General features: G+C 41.0%; 1 protein-coding gene across 1 annotated transcript in view; it reads right to left on the minus strand.

The window, feature by feature from the left end:
* The window catches only part of FREM3 (FRAS1 related extracellular matrix 3), a 102,814-nt gene that overhangs the window by 2,558 nt on the left and 83,433 nt on the right, over window positions 1-16,823 (minus strand). The window contains exons 15-23 of the mRNA XM_051966679.1: window positions 15,433-15,736; window positions 13,244-13,375; window positions 12,589-12,920; window positions 7,558-7,750; window positions 5,796-5,900; window positions 5,284-5,411; window positions 3,298-3,432; window positions 1,020-1,146; window positions 92-279 (exon numbers count right to left, since the gene is read on the minus strand). Coding sequence (XP_051822639.1) covers window positions 92-279; window positions 1,020-1,146; window positions 3,298-3,432; window positions 5,284-5,411; window positions 5,796-5,900; window positions 7,558-7,750; window positions 12,589-12,920; window positions 13,244-13,375; window positions 15,433-15,736 — 1,644 coding nt within the window. The remainder of the gene's footprint in view (window positions 1-91; window positions 280-1,019; window positions 1,147-3,297; window positions 3,433-5,283; window positions 5,412-5,795; window positions 5,901-7,557; window positions 7,751-12,588; window positions 12,921-13,243; window positions 13,376-15,432; window positions 15,737-16,823) is intronic.

Raw genomic sequence — 16,823 nt, forward strand, 5'->3', positions numbered from 1 at the left:
TGTGATCGCCAGTCACCAAGGTCGCTTTTGACTTATTTTACGCGGCGTAGTTCGGGGATCTCGTTAGATAAAGAAGGGAACAATTGCCCACCAGGATCTTGAATCTGTACAGGAGAGAGGGCGAGTCAGCCAGGCATCCATAATCTTGATGTGCTGGGTTGTACTTGGGTACGTGCCCGTCAACCCCTGTGCACAGGAAGACTTTCTCAATGGTACAGGAAAAAGCGCCCCCGAGATTCTGCACGGGGTCCACCATGACCCGGCCGTAGATCACGGAACCTGAGGCAGAGGAAGCGAGACTTGTAACGCGGCGAGCGGCTCATCCCCTCAGGCTACCGATGCTGAATTTGGCCTCCATTTTAGGAGAAACATTCACTAAAAGAGCTTCTCTTATTACATGAAAACTTGTTTGTATTTGGGGATATTCCAGATAGAATTTCCTGGGACTTTCTGAGGGCTGCTACACGAAGGGGTTCCTGAGACTGGGATGGAATCTTTATTCCAGGTATTAAAAGACGAGTAACTTCTTATTCGCTTAGTTGATATTAATAGGATCCTGTCAGAAGGAAAAGGAGACAAAGCGGCTTTTGAAAGGTCATTCTAGTTATTGGTTGGGATTTTTCATCATTTTAATGTTTCCTTTTTCTTATTGAAATGATCTAATCTGAGATGGATCTCCATTGAGAATTGGTGATCTCTTACTTGTTTATGAAACAGATAGTACTGGGGACCCAGCGGGGACCTCAATCCTGAGCTCAATCCAGCCTCAGACATTTACTAGTTGTGTGAGTCTGGGTAAGTCTCTTACCTCTGTTTCCTCAGATGTAAAGTGGCACTTACCTAATAGCACTTGGGATTGTTCTGAGGATTAAGTGAAATAGTGTAAAAAGTGCATAGTGCCCAGCACATAGTAGGTGCTTCTAAGTCTCTTCGCTTCCTTCCTCTCTCTATACATAATACCATTAAAATATGCAAACACAATAATAAATGCTTAATTGTAGCCCTTGGAGAAGCTTTACCTTCAGAAAAGGCTACATCAGATCCTGCTCCAAAGCCCATGGAGTCATCAGATATCCAGAGTTCCTTTTTAGAAAAGAGGAACATACGCGTGTTTAAACTGAATTCAGCTGCCACTGGATCACTGACCTTGTGAGTGGATAGGGGGAAAAAAAGAAATGTGTTTACTTAAAATCAGAGAATTAATAACCCAAATTATTTCACAACAACATGGCAGAGAAGGTTCCATCCAATTACCCAACTGTAGAAGTTATGATTAATTTCCACAATGCAATGGTCTGATTGTGTCTTGTTCTTTGTATTCCCCACAATGCCTTCAGTTCACATAATATGTGATCAGTGAATGCTTATTGAATGAACATCCTTCATGTTCTTATCACTGCCAATATAATTTAGTTAGCAGAGATCTGGAATACATAATGAATAAATAAATATGCATTATCTTCCTGGGAGAACAAAATGTGGTTTTATACAGAAATATGAATTCTACTTTCCCTATAGTGGATAAGTAATAGATCAACACTGGGGGTTTATGATGTGCAAAGTACCTCGGGGGTTTATAGAAATACGGAAAATAAGGAACAACCCAGTGTAGCAAAGTGGAAAAGGCTAGAAGGAAGGAGATGAGCATTCTAATTCTGGCTTTGTCAACTTAACTAGTTTGTGTGACCTAGGAAAAGGAACATAAACTCTCTAAGACCATTTCCTGCTGAACACCATTCAAATATAATACACTGAGCATTAAAACAGTTTCTGTCCTGAAGGGATTTAGTTGAAATGAGTTATAAAAGTACAAAATATTAAATAAAATGAAGGGTATTAACTTCGAGACAAAATGAAAGATGAAGTGTTAACGAAAAGTAAAAAACAAAAAAGTTTGGGCAATATTGGCAGTTTTATGTGTGTTTGTAAGTGAGGCAATAATGGTATAATCTCTTCAATCACCAAGACCCATGTTCAAGTATTGCCCCTGACACACACTACCAATGTAATTATGGGCAAGTCACTTCTGACCTCATTAGAAATTGGTCTTCCCAGTTACCAATGATCTCTCATTTGTGAAATCCAATGATTCCAGCTAATTATACCACAGTATAATAGTTTTTTCTTAATCCTTTGTCTTCTCTGTGGCATATAACACCATTGACTACCATTTCTTTTGGGTATTCTCTCTGGGTTTTTGTGTCACTGCTTTCTCTTATTTCTCTTTCTACTTGAGTAGATATTTCTCAGTCTTCTTTACTGCATCATTATTCCATTCACTCACTCTAGAGTTCCCTAAGTCTCTGTCTTGGGTTCTCTTTATTGATGATTTCATCAGATTGATGATTTCAGTAGCTTAATTTATTTCCATGCCTCAAACTCTCCCTCTTCCATTCCATCACCCACACAACTGATACCTTCTTAATACACCAGCTTCTAGTACCTCCTTACTCCCCAAATTATGTCTCTGTCTTTCACTCTCTCTTCCTTTCTCTTCTCTTTCTCTTTTTTTCCTCATCCCATTCTCTCCCTCTGTCCCTCTCTCCTTGCCTCCCTTTGGCTACTCTCTCTCTCTCCCTTCCTTCCTTCCTTTCTTCCTTTCTTTCTCCTCCCCCTCCCCCTCCCTCTCCTTCCTTCCTCCTCCCCACCCTCCTCCTCCTCCTCCTCCTCTTCTTCTTCTTCTCTTCTTCTTCTTCTTCTTCTTCTTCTCTTCTTCTTCTTCTTCTTCTTCTTCTTCTTCTTCTTCTTCTTCTTCTCTTCTTCTTCTTCTTCTTCTTCTTCTTCTTCTTCTTCTTCTTCTTCTTCTTCTTCTTCTTCTTCTTCTCTTCTCTTCTTCTTCTTCTTCTTCTTCTTTCTCTCTCTCTCTCTCTCTCTCGCTCTCTCTCTCTCTCTCTCCACTGTAAGCTCTTTCAAGAGGAGGGACTGCTTCATTTTTGTCCTGTCTTTGTCCTAGTGCCTAGCACACTGCCTGGAACATTGTAAGTGACTAATATATTCTTGTTGATTGATTTGATCTCAATTCTCTCAGACAACTCTCTAAGACTGTAAATTACAGCTAAGGTACCAGTCTGCATTGATTGAAGGGAGTTTTCATATTGGGTGTCCCAACTCTTATGAAATAACAGCTCTAGATGTAAAATATTTCTTTTCCTGTACCTGATGTCACAGTTTTTAATGAGGCAAAGTTGCAGAGCAAGAGCAAGGTTTGGATAAATCCCACTACATATGGCACCACGAAGATTTCAGTGGCCAAATGGAGAACTTGAGAGAAGTTCTCTCCCAGGGCATATTCCTTACCTGTTGGAATCTGATGTCAAGGTCAAAAGCAATTGGCTCCCGCGGGTGACATATCATAGGCAGGGTATGTTCTTGTTGCGGGGCAGCCACACATGGGACAAGCTTGATGGTGTAGGTCCCCGAGTAGTCCCGAATCTGCCCAAACACAATGAATTAAAAGGATGAGGCAAACGAGCCCCTAGACTCGGCTGCAGCCTTAATTCTATTGCAGCTGAGACCAAAGTCTATGAAAACCAGGGTTGGCAGTGAGTGAGAGGTTTTATCTATTGGCGCAGAGGGAATGAGCAAGACTGATGTTAATGATGATGATGATAATAAAAATAGCATTTCTATAAAGATTTAGGGTTTTAAAAGTACTTTCCATATGTTAGCTCATTTGATCATTACAATCTAATGAGATAGTTCGGTTTCAGACACTAGCTGTGTGACCTGGACAAGTATTTCCTTATCTATAATATGAGGATTAGAATACCATTTACAGGGACAACTAGGTAGTGCAGTGGATAGAGCACTAGCCCTGAGTCAGGAGGACCTGAGTTCAAATCTGGCCTCAGACATTTAACACTTCCTAGCTGTGTGACCCTGGGCAAGTCACTTAACCCCAATTATCTAAGCCAAAAAAAAAAAAAATACCATTTACCTTTTGGGTTGTTGTGAGGACAAAATGAGATAATATTTTTAAAGAACTATATAAATTCTACTAAGAGTTACTCTCAATTTACTGAGAAGAAATAAGAAGGTGGGTGGGTTTAATGGACTTGTCCAGGGCCACACAACTGGTAAGAGTCTGACCTTCCTGACTCCAAATCTATCCCTTTATTCCCCAGGCCATTAAAAGGGAACAGGCTGATTTCAGGCCCTTCTTAAGAGGAGAGGCCCAGAATCTTGCCTCCTTCCAGTCACTCACTCAGGCCTCTTGTGTGCACACATATCTGGGCATCCTCATAGTTAAGGATAGAAGCCATTTGTGATGACTGTATCCTGCGTTTGGAAATTGGAGGAGCTGAGCGGTTATAAATAAATACTTAAAGGACCTGTTATTTCTTTCCTGTGGATTCTCCTTGTTAATGAAGATTACAACCTTTTGAGATTTTATTTTTTGTGAATTGCCTTGGCTGAAAATGTGTCATTTCATTTTGGCAATGAATCTCTGAATTTAATATAGATTGGTCTCAAATGAAAATTATCCGGTTTCTCACTAGTGTTCAAAGCCTTTCCACCTTGGGTGGGACCTCCCAGAGCATGCATCTGGCTGGTGTTGCCTTTGAAAACCCAAGCACTCCATGTCACAATAAGGTCTAGTTTAGAGGGCTAATATCCCTTATTTAATAATAAAGGTTATGGGACTATAGATTCAGACACTCCATTTAAATGGGATCTCAGGGGCCACAAAGTCCAGTTCCACATTTCACACGAGAAGATTAGGCACAGAGACTTACTTGTCCAAGATCATGATGAAGAAAGGGTCTGAGGCAAGATTTGAACTCACATTCAGTAGTGTCTTCCCTGGGCTACCTGGCTTCCTCCATCTCATGAATGTTTCAAGTTGGTTTGATTAATTTTTGTCTAAGGTTTTAACAATGGACTTTAGAGATGAAGAAAAGGATAAATGAGCAATTGATAACCAAGTGATATCCCTAAATTTTGAGCAATGATATCAACTTTGTATATATTTTTCATTTACATAAACAGAACCTGTAATGGCCTCTCCTATCAGATGCATAGCAGTTCTGAAGGTTTTCTCTTTAATTTTAGTGCTATGAATAATCAGAGAGAAAATAAATATTATCATCTCCCTTACCTGAGATTGTATTGATCTCTCTTCCTGCCATCTACCCAAATAGAATCTGACCTATTGAGCTCCTCTTTCCCATCATTTCCAAGTGACCCAAGCCGAAGTCTGAATGCAAAACTTGAGGATTAACAACAGAAACACCTTTCTTTTGAAATCTCCACTCCCACCTTGATTGGTAAATGTCAACTCACAGCAAAGTCCGAGACAAAACTCCACCGCTGCTCTGGCCGGTGGAAGGCTGGCTCGCTGCTCAGGAGGCTGAGGGTGAAGGTGAGACCCGGGTGATCCACAGACATCACCACTGACGTCAGAGATGTTCCTGGGCAGAGAGGATGAGAGCTGGCAAAATGCTAATGGGTAATGGCAGCTCAGTACGGTACCAACAAAAGGATGGAGACCTTTGGTTCTAGAGGTAGTCACAGCCTTCTGGGATGTAGAGAGAGGAAAATTCAGAGAGCAACTAGTCTTACAGCCACAGGGCAGGGATTCAAACTCAGTGTGGTTGCACATTACTACAGGATGAGCCATTTTCAGGTTCTCTTCCTCAAAAAGCCTAGAAAGATCCAGGAAGGCAGAAGACCTTGGCTGTCTAGGTTACTGTGACCCTACTTCTCAGGCTGGACTTCTGTTGTCTCATTGCAAGTTGTCAGCTACCTTGGGAGGTTCATCATAACTCAGACTGGACTGGCCAGGTGGATCTTACCTGGATGAGACATCACAAATTGTCCTCGGAACTGGATCTCTGTTTGGAAGCCGACCACCAGCCGTCCCTCCTCATTGATGTGCATGCTGGTTGGGTGAAGAGTTCCTAAACAGGGGAAAAAGTCAAGATGACACATTTAGTATGATGCGTTTGGGATTCAGAGAAAGACAAAAACGGTCCTTGCCCTTGATCTCACTTTTTAATGGGGGACACAACATGCAAACAACTTTATATATATACTCAGATGTATGTATGTGTATACAAATTTGTTGTTTTTCAGTCATGTCTGATTCTTCATTGCCCCCTTTGGATTTTTTTTTTTTTTTTTTGCAAATATACTAGCGTGGTTTGCCATTTCTTTCCCCAACTCATTTGATAGATGAGGAAACATGGTTTTATGTTGTCTGAGGCCTTACAGATATGAGTCTTCCTGACTCCTGCACCACCTATTTACACATATGCAAACTTGCATAAAGCACGCACATGTATATCTGTGACACATAGATGTGCACACACACACACAAGCATACATACACACTGGGTTGGAATCAGGTCTTCCTGACTCCAGACTCAGTGCTCTATTCTCTGGGGCACCAGCTGCCTCAAATTTTATATTTTGTCCTGGAGATAACAACAGGGAACTAATAGTTTATGAAGCAAAAGGTTGTATAGGGGTGAGGTGTTGGGAAATCCTCAATTCAGTACTGGGGTGCAGAAGAGGGAATCCTGATGAAATATTGGTTTCTTATCAAAAATGGGCTTTTCCTTGGAAGTAGATTATTGATATATCTCTCAGGTCATTGATTATTTCCCTGGCTTTGCATGGAATAGCTCTAACTGGACTGGGTCCACTGATCTTGGGTTCTTTCTGGTCCTACTAGAGTTTTCTGTTGGTTTTTCTGCATATGTCCTTCGAACTGGACATAGTTTGGTTCAGGATGCCTCCATTCTTTGTAATGTTTTCTGTTATCACTCTTGGTTATCGAGGCTCAGTTATGGCATCGATTTATGTCTAGAACGTGTCTCTCTCCACAACTGACTGATTACCAGAGGATAACTCAGGCAAGGGAGTCAGGGCTTTGCTCCAGTGTTCCAAAAGTAAGAGGGGCATAACATCATTGGAAGACCTTAAATATCTGGGCTTAACACTTCATGAACTTGAACAGGGCTCTGATGACTAAATGGGTCTGTAGGGACCTCCTTTACCAGGGTGGGTTAGGAGCTTCTCTGCAACTTGAGTCCCAGAGAATATCTTAGAGCACTGAAATATTAAAGTACTTGGTCAGGGATCCCTGGGACAGACATGTGTCCAATAGAGGCTCAAAGGCAGGACTTGAACCCAGATTTTCCTGGCTCCAAAGCAACTCTTTATCCATTGAGTCACATTACCTCAGTCAGTAAGAATAGGTAATTAAACTTATTTATTACTCAGTTAAATCAATCAACTAGTTAAAATAAAATTTGACTACAAATCCAGAACTTGAATTTCCATTGTACTACACGCTTCCCCCAAAGTGAAGTTATAATTTCCTATAAGAGAAGCACTATATAAATATGATCCCTTCCTCTTCCTCCTCCTCCTTTTCTTCCTCCTCTTCCTCCTTCCCTCCTCTTCCTCCTGTTTCTCCTCCTCCTCCTCCTCCTTTTCTTCCTCCTCTTCTTCCTCTCCTCCTCTTTCTCCTCTTTCTCCTCCTCCTCCTTTTCTTTCTTCTCTTCCTTCTCCCCTTCTCTTCTTCTTTCTCCTTAGAATATACCCACTTACCCTGAAGCTCTGATCCTGGGGGACTGCCAATACCTTCTTTCCACAGTATGGCAGTGTCATACACAAAAGTAAGCCTCAGCTCAGACCGCAGATCAAAATGCTTCCAGCCCCCAATTGCTGCTGGAGAATGAAAGGCATAGGAGACAAAGAGGGGTACTCGCAAGGTGACATGAGACTGCACTAAGTTTAATACCTGAAAAAAAGAAAAAGAAAAATGGAGATTAGGACCCTTCCACATGAGGATGAGGAAAACCCCCTCTCCTCACCTCCAGAGTTTTAAGCCCCAAGTAAAAACCATCCAATGTCCCTTGTTGTTTCCGGGTCCTCCTGCTCTGATGAACAGAATATAAGCTCACTGAGGTCAGGTACTACTCATTATACTAGGTAGTAGTCATGTACTAGGTGGGACAGTGAACAGAGTACTGGGTCTAAGTCAAGAAGACTTTACCTCAGTTTCCCCATCTGTAAAATGAGCTGGAGAAGGGAATGGCAAATCACTCCAGTCTTTCTGACAGGAGAATCCCGAATGGGTCATGGAGAGTAGGATACAACTAAAATGACTGAACAACAAACATCATCCCAGGCACTTAGTACACCGACTTATGCAGAGCAGCCTCCTAAATAGATGCTTGGGGAATGAATGATCATCAGTTGTTTTCATTTTTCTCCGTGTGTGTCCGTGTCATTTATTATATTCACGGAGAAATGTTGGGATAAGAGACGCACCCAGATACCTTCCCCCGGAATGCCGACTCTCCAGCTGGATCTGATTCTTAATAGATTTTCTCTGCCCTGGATGTTTCACTACAGAGACACTTCAGAGGCTCCAAAAAGGGGGTCAGTGCTTCCTCTGGGTCACCTTTCCTCTTAGGTCTCAGATAACAACTTAAAACCTCTAATGCACTTATATACTGATAGGGGATCTAGTGTTCTGTTCCATAAAAGAGAGTAAGCCCCCGAGGGATGCTTATAAAGAAGCAACATGGCATGGTGGGCAGACCACTAGGCAGACACTGGTGGAATTCCACCTCTGACATTGTGACCAGGAGAAAGTTACATAATAATAATTGTTATTATAGCTAGCATTTATGTAGTAGCTTAAGGCTGGCAAAGTACATCTCTCTCATTCGACCCTCAGAACAATCCTGTGAAGTAGATGTTATTATTATGTCCATTTTGCAGATGGAAACTGAGGTAAAGTGACTTTCTCAATGTCACATAGGTAATATCTGAAACAAGATTTCTTCATGACTTCATGTCTAACATTTTTCACTTTTCTACCTAGCTGACATTAGCTTACCTTGCCAATTCTCAGTTTCTCCACCTATAAAATGGGGGAATTGATCTATATAATCACTGAGATCTTTTCTAGCTGGAGCCAAAAGGCCATAATCGGAGGGCCAGACCTGTGAACAGGAAACCCTGTTTGTATCGCGCTTGCCTCCAGCACCTGTTAGCTGTGCGTCTGAAGGCAAATCACTGTGCCTTTCTAGGCCACAGTTTTCTCACCTCTAAAAATGTGATAATATCTGCATTACTCATCAGAGTTTTCCTAAAGCCCAAGCACACTAAAACATTCGCAAAGCTGTTGGCAAACTTTAGAGTGAGAGATACACATCACTACTATTATTTTACCTTTGCAACTCCCTCGGTATCTTGCTTATAATAGGCATTTAATAAATGCTTGCTGTATTACAGTGTGCTATATTGTATTGTTCTGAAACACTAAAGCCCAAGAAGGCTAAAGTTTGCTTTAAGGTAGAGAACAGAACTGAGTGTCCCAAATCTCCTATTGAATTTTATATTATTTATCCATCATCTATCATCCATCCATCTATCTATCCATCCATAGTTTATCTATCCATCTGTCATCTGTCATCTCTCCATCTATCCATCCATCTATCTATCCATCCATCCAACCATCTGTCTATCATCTATCCATCCATCTATTATCTATACATCCATCTATCTATCCATCTATCATCTATCCATTATCTATCTATCATCTATCATTTATCCATCCATCCATCTATCTATCTATCTATCATCTGTCCATCCATCTATCTATCCATCCATCTATCTATCTATCTGTCTCTTTTTGAAAGCTCAAAAAGAATCTACTTTCCCATTTTGTCACTCAGTAATACACAGAGCAGAGTGTGTGCAGGCCACTGCCTTTTTCCCTGGTTGCTGGAGTGTAGTGAGAGCCAACCAGCCTGGTCTGGAGACAGTTCTCAGCCGTGGAGCCTTCTCCCTGTATTTAATCTGAAGCAATGAAGCTAGAGATTATGCAGTGATCAGTTCTGATGGACGTGGCTCTTTTCAAAAGCAATGTGATTCAGGGCAGTTCCAATGGCCTTGCGATGGAGAGAGCGTTCTGTGCCCTAAGAGGCTGTGGGGACTGAGGCTGAATCACCACATTGCAATTTCGCTCGGCCAGACCTGAGCCACCTGGGGTTTCTAGCCTGCTCCGGGTGCCCGAAGAGGAGGGAGCGGGCCAGTGGAGAGACCCCTTCTCGTCCGCCCCCCCAACCCTGCAGCCCGAGCAGGGAGGGCTTTGTATTCATAGCTCCCTCCCGTGACAAAGCGGGGTTTTTCCTCTTGTTGGGGATGGAGGGCTTGCTGCCGGCACACGCCAGCTGTCAGCTTCTCAGGTATCTCTGTGGGGGTGCGAAAGTGTGGGCGGGAACCGGGGATGGGGGCGGGCAGAGCGGGTAGTCGAAATCCCTGCCAGAGAAATCCTTTTCTTTCTTTTTTACACAAAGCTCCCTTTAAGGTTTGTAAAGCATTTTACATATTCTTATTCAATCCTTACAGCAATGTTATGAAGTAGATACCATTTTTTCTTCCTTTCTTTCTTTCCTTCCTTGCTTCCTTCCTTCCTTCCTTCCTCCCTTCCTTCCTTCCTCCTTCCCTCCCTCCCTCCTTCCCTCTCTCCCTTCCTTCCTTCCTTCCTTCCTTCCTCCCTCCCTCCCTCCCTCTCTCCCTCCTTCCTTTCTTTCTCTCACTTTCTTTTTCTTTCTTTATTCCTTTCTCTCTCTCTCTCTTTCTCTCTCTCTCTTTCTCTCTCTCTCTCTCTCTCTCTCTCTCTCTCTCTCTCTCTCTCTCTCTCCCCTTCTTTCTTTCCCTCCCTCCCTCCTTTCCTTCCTTCCTTCCTTTCTTTTTTTCTTTCTTAGAGTTAAAGAAACTGAGGATCTGAGACATAAGGTGATTTTACCCAAGGTTACATAGCAAATAAGAGTCTGAAATGAGACTTAAATCTAGATTTTCCTAAATTGAGTCCAATACTCTACTCACTGTACCATGCTGCCTCTCTGATTCTTTTCTAAGAATTTTGATTTTTCATGAGAGGCAGTGGGACATAATGAAAAGAATATTGAACTAGGAATTAAGAAACGTGACTTCGGACTTCAACAAAGCCCAACCTCTTGGATTCTCACTTTTATCATTGATCAATTATTAGCCATTTACCAAAAATCTCCTGGGTCTCTGACATTGTGGTACGTGAGAAAAGATGAACTAGTTCTTGCTGTCAAGTAGAGCTCACTTTTCATATGTACATATGTAACTATGTATGTATATTCTGGTTTCCTTTCTGGAGGTCTCAGGACCAGTCTTGGTCTCAGCAGAATAATCACCTCGAGAATAGTCAGGGATAAAGTCCAAAGTCTTTATTGTCTCCTTCAGTCTCCCAGTCTGCGTCAGCAGTCTCAGCCAGTCATCCAGTCAGAGTCTGCACATCGCAATGTAATGTCCTGCTTTCTAAAGCCCCCAAGTTAGGGTGACAAAATGTACCATTGCTTTCTAGAGCCCCCACACCAGGGTGGATTAAAATATAGTGTCCAGACTGTCTCTGGAGTATCTTGGGACCAGCTGGAGTCCTTGGTCTTATTGGAGAAGTGATGAAGGCAGGAGAGCCACCATGAGGTTGGTCAAGTCTCACCTGTGGTTGAGTTTGTCCCCAGTTTATATACTTTATTATAATTAAATCAATTCATCATATTGAGCACAGGCCAATCATTATTATCTAGGGAACCATTATTTGTTGTAAGATTAAATCAATCATACTGAACTAGAGAACTATTAATCACCAGGCTAAACTAGATAACCATTATATCATCAATTCCACTGACTTAACACCTTGTTTCAAGTATTCTCCAAAGTTCCGACCTCTACGTATGTGCAGAAAAAAGTGCCAATAAATACCAGGGAGATAAAGGCAAGGTAATTAAAGAAGAGGAAGGATTCTTGGAGCTGGGGAGATGAGAAAGGATGAAGAGGTTTGAATAGAAACTGGCACTTGAGCTGGGTCCTGAAGAGAACACCTTCCAAATATGGGGGATGTCTGCTGCAAAGGGATGATGACGTGAGATGGAGTGTCATGTGTGAGGAACAGAGAGAAGTCCAATTTGTCTGGGGACTGTAGGATGTTCTGTTTGATTCTCTTGATGTTTATATTTTTTGACATAATATCAGGCTTCTGAAGTTTAAAAAAAAACCTTTCTAATGGATTAACTAGCAAGGTTGGGTATTAGATTCTCCATGGTAACTCAGGGGCTTTGCAGCTCATAGAAAGAGCACTGGACTTGGAGTCATGAACACTTTGAATCTATTTCTGTTACCTACATATTATATTCACCTATCTGAGACTCAGTTTCCTCGTCTGAACAATGGGAATGGAAACAGTATGAGATAGAGGTTTTAGAATCAGGAAGATCCAGCTTAGTCTTACCTCTGACACATACTATCAAGTAACCCTGGGAATGAGTTCCTCTATACAACTCTCTGAAATTATAAATTATAGATAAGTAGCCTAACTGTATTAGTGAAGAAAGTTTCCATTCTTGGAGTTTCTTACATTGATGAATTAGGTCTGGAAAAAATGTGCTATAATAATAATAAGTATAGTGCTTACCCTGAGGGGTCATTGTGAGATAGCCTCTGGAGAGCTCTTTGGGGCTTTAGGTGGAGATAAGATGCTCCCTCCCTGGGGTTCAGCAATGAACCTGAATATTTCACCCTGAAACATACCTGGCCATCAGTGCTAACAGAGCCACCGCAGGCTGTCAGGAGTTCTGACATGTCATAGTAGTTGCTGAATTCCCAAAGGCAGGAATCAAGGTCAAGGTTGTGGTAAAAGCGGAGGGTCCGGACAGACCTCAGAGAAGAGTTGTATTGGTAGGGTAGTGTCTCACTGATTATATCTGAGCTCCTGGCAGGTTCTTTGATAAAACCGTGCTTGGTCTGGATCTCACTGTAATCCAGGAGATTGGAACACTTGTGGTTGCCCACCCGACTTCCATCAGGGTTCAGCGTCAGCTCAAGGTTGGACAGCGGTTGGGTGGAGATGACCGGCAACATTCCTGAAACATGATACAACATGGCAGACTTCAAAAGGGGAAGCCCATGAGGAGAGGGGGTGGGGAAACAGTATCAGGAGGAAGATGTCTAGAGCAGGAAGGAATTAGGTAAATAAACTGAGTTTTTGATTCCTAGTTTTGCCTAAAAAGTCATTTTTAGTCAACTCTTCTTGATCTCATTTGGTGTTTTCTTGGCAAAGAAATTGGAGGGCTTTGCCATTTCCTTCGACTGACTTGGTACATGGTAGCTAATAATTTATCCTTCTAGGGAATGAAAATTGTTGCCTATCCAGTTGGGGCTCTGCTACCACTGGGATGGACCTTACCATCCAGGTGAGACATAATCACAGTGAGCTTGATGAGGTTGGGGTAATCAGGTTCATCTGGTCCAGTATAGCGGATCCTGGCTGAGAAAGGTTCAGCTCCTACCATTTCAGGCCTACGTGGCTGACAGAGACCTGGGAAAACAAACTCATGAAAATGTAAAATTGGGGATTTTTTTTTGGGGGGGATTGGGAATTCTGGGAAGATGAGGGCAGAAATTAATACATGCAGATTTATTCAACCCACTGACTTCTATCCTCATTCTATTCTAGAGGATTCTTACTTTAGTTTGGGAATTATCTAGACCTTCTACTTCCATTTCACTTTGATTCTTGGCCAAGCCACCATTCATTAGCACCTCTGCCAGAATTTCTCCTAAAGAAGAAATATTATCCCTGTAGTTCCATTTCCAGCTGTGATGAAAGGCTGTGAGAATGAAGAGTTGGAGCTTTGTTTAAAATGAAAACTGGAGCTAATAATGGCTGTGCTAATTCTTCAATGCAGAATTAGTTCAATCAGTCTTTTAACGGGAACATGGAAAAATCAATTTGAATGGGTTTGCCCTCTTTCACTTGAAGTTTGGTGTTTTGTACGTTATCAACATTTGAAGAGGGTTTGTTGAATAGAACTGGTATCTTTGGGTCACTTTGCTATTTTCTACTCTACCTTCTGAGGTGCTCATATTGACTATAAAGAAACATGTTAATAGGAAAAACAAGTGATGAGAGATCATAGACAAATACAATTACTCATGCTCTGAAGGTCAGGTTAGAATATCAAACAGCTCTAATAAGATAAAATTCAATAGGAATAAATGTAAAGTTAGGTTTAAACAAATCAGATTCACAAGTATAAGATGAAGGCAGTATGACTAGTTAGCAACTTGTCTGAAAAAGATAAGGAGGTTCTAGTGCACTTTTGAGCGCAATATAAGTCAATAGTGTGATTTGGTAGCTAAGAGTACTAGTGCCTCCAAATTCAGCACAAAAAGTCATCCCTGCACCATGTTACTCAGTAACCTCTTGAAGTTCCTTCCAGTCCTTTGACCTTTTAAAATCACCTATATACTCATATATGTATTCACACTCATATATGTAGATAGGTATCCAATGAGAGACTAGGTTGTTTCAAAAATAAAAATAAGCTCCCAATTATCTAAAGTGATTGGAAATGAGAGTGTTCTGTTAATCGACAATTCTGGTTGAAAAAGACCATATATACTACATAAAGACTATTTTCAAAGAAAGGTGACAGGTCAAGATAATCTTTGACAAATTTCAAGGGTACTTCAGGGTCTTGAAGATTTTATGGCCATCATTATGAAAATGAATTATTACATCAGAATACTTATTATTTAAACTAATGCAGAGTGAAATAGAACCGGAAGAATAATCTAAACCCCACAACAACATACGTAAACAAACAAAAACTAAAAGGAAGTTGAGCTCTGAGTAGCTGTAATAATTGTCCTGGAGAACAGATGATGAGACATTCATCCTTTCTTTCACTAACAGATGTGGGAGAATAAGAATGTAGAATGTTGTATGTAGACTGTAAGATGTAGCCATTCTATCAGTTGGCTTTGCTAAACTTAAGATTGTATGTATCTATGTTTTACATATATTGGATCACTTTCCAACTGAGGGAGGTAGTAGGGGGAAGGAAGGGAAAAATTAGAACACAGGGTTTTGTAGGGATGAATGTTGAAAATTATCCATGTATATATTTTGAAAATAAAAAGCTTTAATTTTTAAAATAAATTTTTTTTAAAGATTGTGTATATTTTTTTGTATAAGGGAAGGTTCAATGGTGAAAGAGAGATATCCAGAAATGATTGTGATGTAAAAACAAAAACAAAAAATTAAAGTCATAAAGTGATACTATAGATATAGAAGATTGAAATTGGTTTGGATTTGTGTTCATCCATTATTGCTTTGGTGAGTAAATCTCTGACATCTTTTTATTAGTTATTTGTTTCTTTTTTCAGCATGGAGAAGGCAAAATGGACAGATGCAAAGAAACAAAAATCTGAACTATTGAACCTTTTTCTGGATGCTTATAGAATTCATTTGACACATATACGCTCTCAGAGAGTTCAAGGATTATAACTCCTATAATTCCCTCATCTTAAGAGGGAGCCCTAGGATTTCCTACTGTAACATGGATTATCCTTTAGGATCTTACCACTTACCATGTTCTTTGCTGACAGTGATGATTGAACTCAGCAGCTCCAGCCCCACATCACCAGTTGTCCGAACAGCTCGGGCGGCACATTGTAACCTGGACCCAGCTTGGAAGTAGATGGAGTCAAGGGTGATAGACTTAGTGTCGGTGAAGAAAGTGTCGGCATCTATTTCTTGCATGGGACTGGTGACTCCATTATTACTGGCTGGGGCACCAACCAGCCACCGATACAGAGTCAGGGTGTCATTAATGTTTTCCTCTGTGCAAATGGATTCTGTCTTGTCATAATCTGAATATTTAGAGTTACACGCCTAGAATGGGAAAGAGAAAAGGTGGGGAGAGAGAAGTAGCATACCTTGAATTTATATGTTATTGGATATGATTTCTATACTCATTCATTTATAAACTAGAATTTATTGGCGAGTTCTAGGCACTCAGAGACAAAAAAAACAGACACTCTTTATTTTCTAGGAGGGGCAGCTAGGTGACACAATGGATAGATTGCCTCATCTTTCTGAGTTCAAATCCAGCCTCAGGAATTTACTAGCTGTGTGACCCTGGGCAAGTCACATAACCCTATTTGTCTCAGTTTCCCCATCTGTCAAATGAGCTGGAGAAGGAAATGGCAAATCACTCCAGTTATCTCTGCCAAGAAAACCCCAAATAGTGTCATAGTCAAACATGAATGAAATGAGAGTTTGGGATTATTATGTTTTATTTTTGAAGGAAAGAAAATGAAAAAAAAAATCAAGTTAATACTCAGTAACTGGGGGTAGGGTAGGCATTAGAAAAGGCCTCATGGGTAATTATATTTGAGATGAGAATATATGTCCATATAATATATGAGCTATTTTACATTATAGACATTCAAAAATATCAAAAGTCACTTAGTTAATAACTCTAAAACAGGCACTGGAGTAATCATATAAATTAGCATGGGCCAATAAACCAAAGGCCTGAAATTCATTAGGACAGGTCTAATGGAAATCAGGCAATGAATGAGTAGGAGTTTTAATAAAACTAAAAATGCAACTGAGAACTTTTTCTTTATGCATTGCAATGGCATCCTAATTAGTCTCTTGCGGCAATTCCCTTCCCACTTCAATCCATCTCCTGCACAGCTGCCAAAATTTCATTTTTTAAGTGCAGGCCGGACCCTGTCAGTTCCCTATTCAATAAACTCCAGTGGCTCCGGAATGCCTCAAGGAAAAAACAAATACTTCTCTGTTTGGCCTTTAAAGTCCTTTACAATTTGGCTGCATCCTAAATTTCCAGCCTCATTAGACATTGCTCCCTCTCAGGCTCAACCAAATGTCCTCTCTGTTTCTCACAGGGGCATTGTATCTCTGTCTCCATCCCTTTGCATTACCCATTTCCCATGCTTAAAATATGCTCCTT

This window comes from Antechinus flavipes, chromosome 6, assembly GCF_016432865.1.
Source record: "Antechinus flavipes isolate AdamAnt ecotype Samford, QLD, Australia chromosome 6, AdamAnt_v2, whole genome shotgun sequence".
Lineage (NCBI taxonomy): Eukaryota > Metazoa > Chordata > Mammalia > Dasyuromorphia > Dasyuridae > Antechinus > Antechinus flavipes.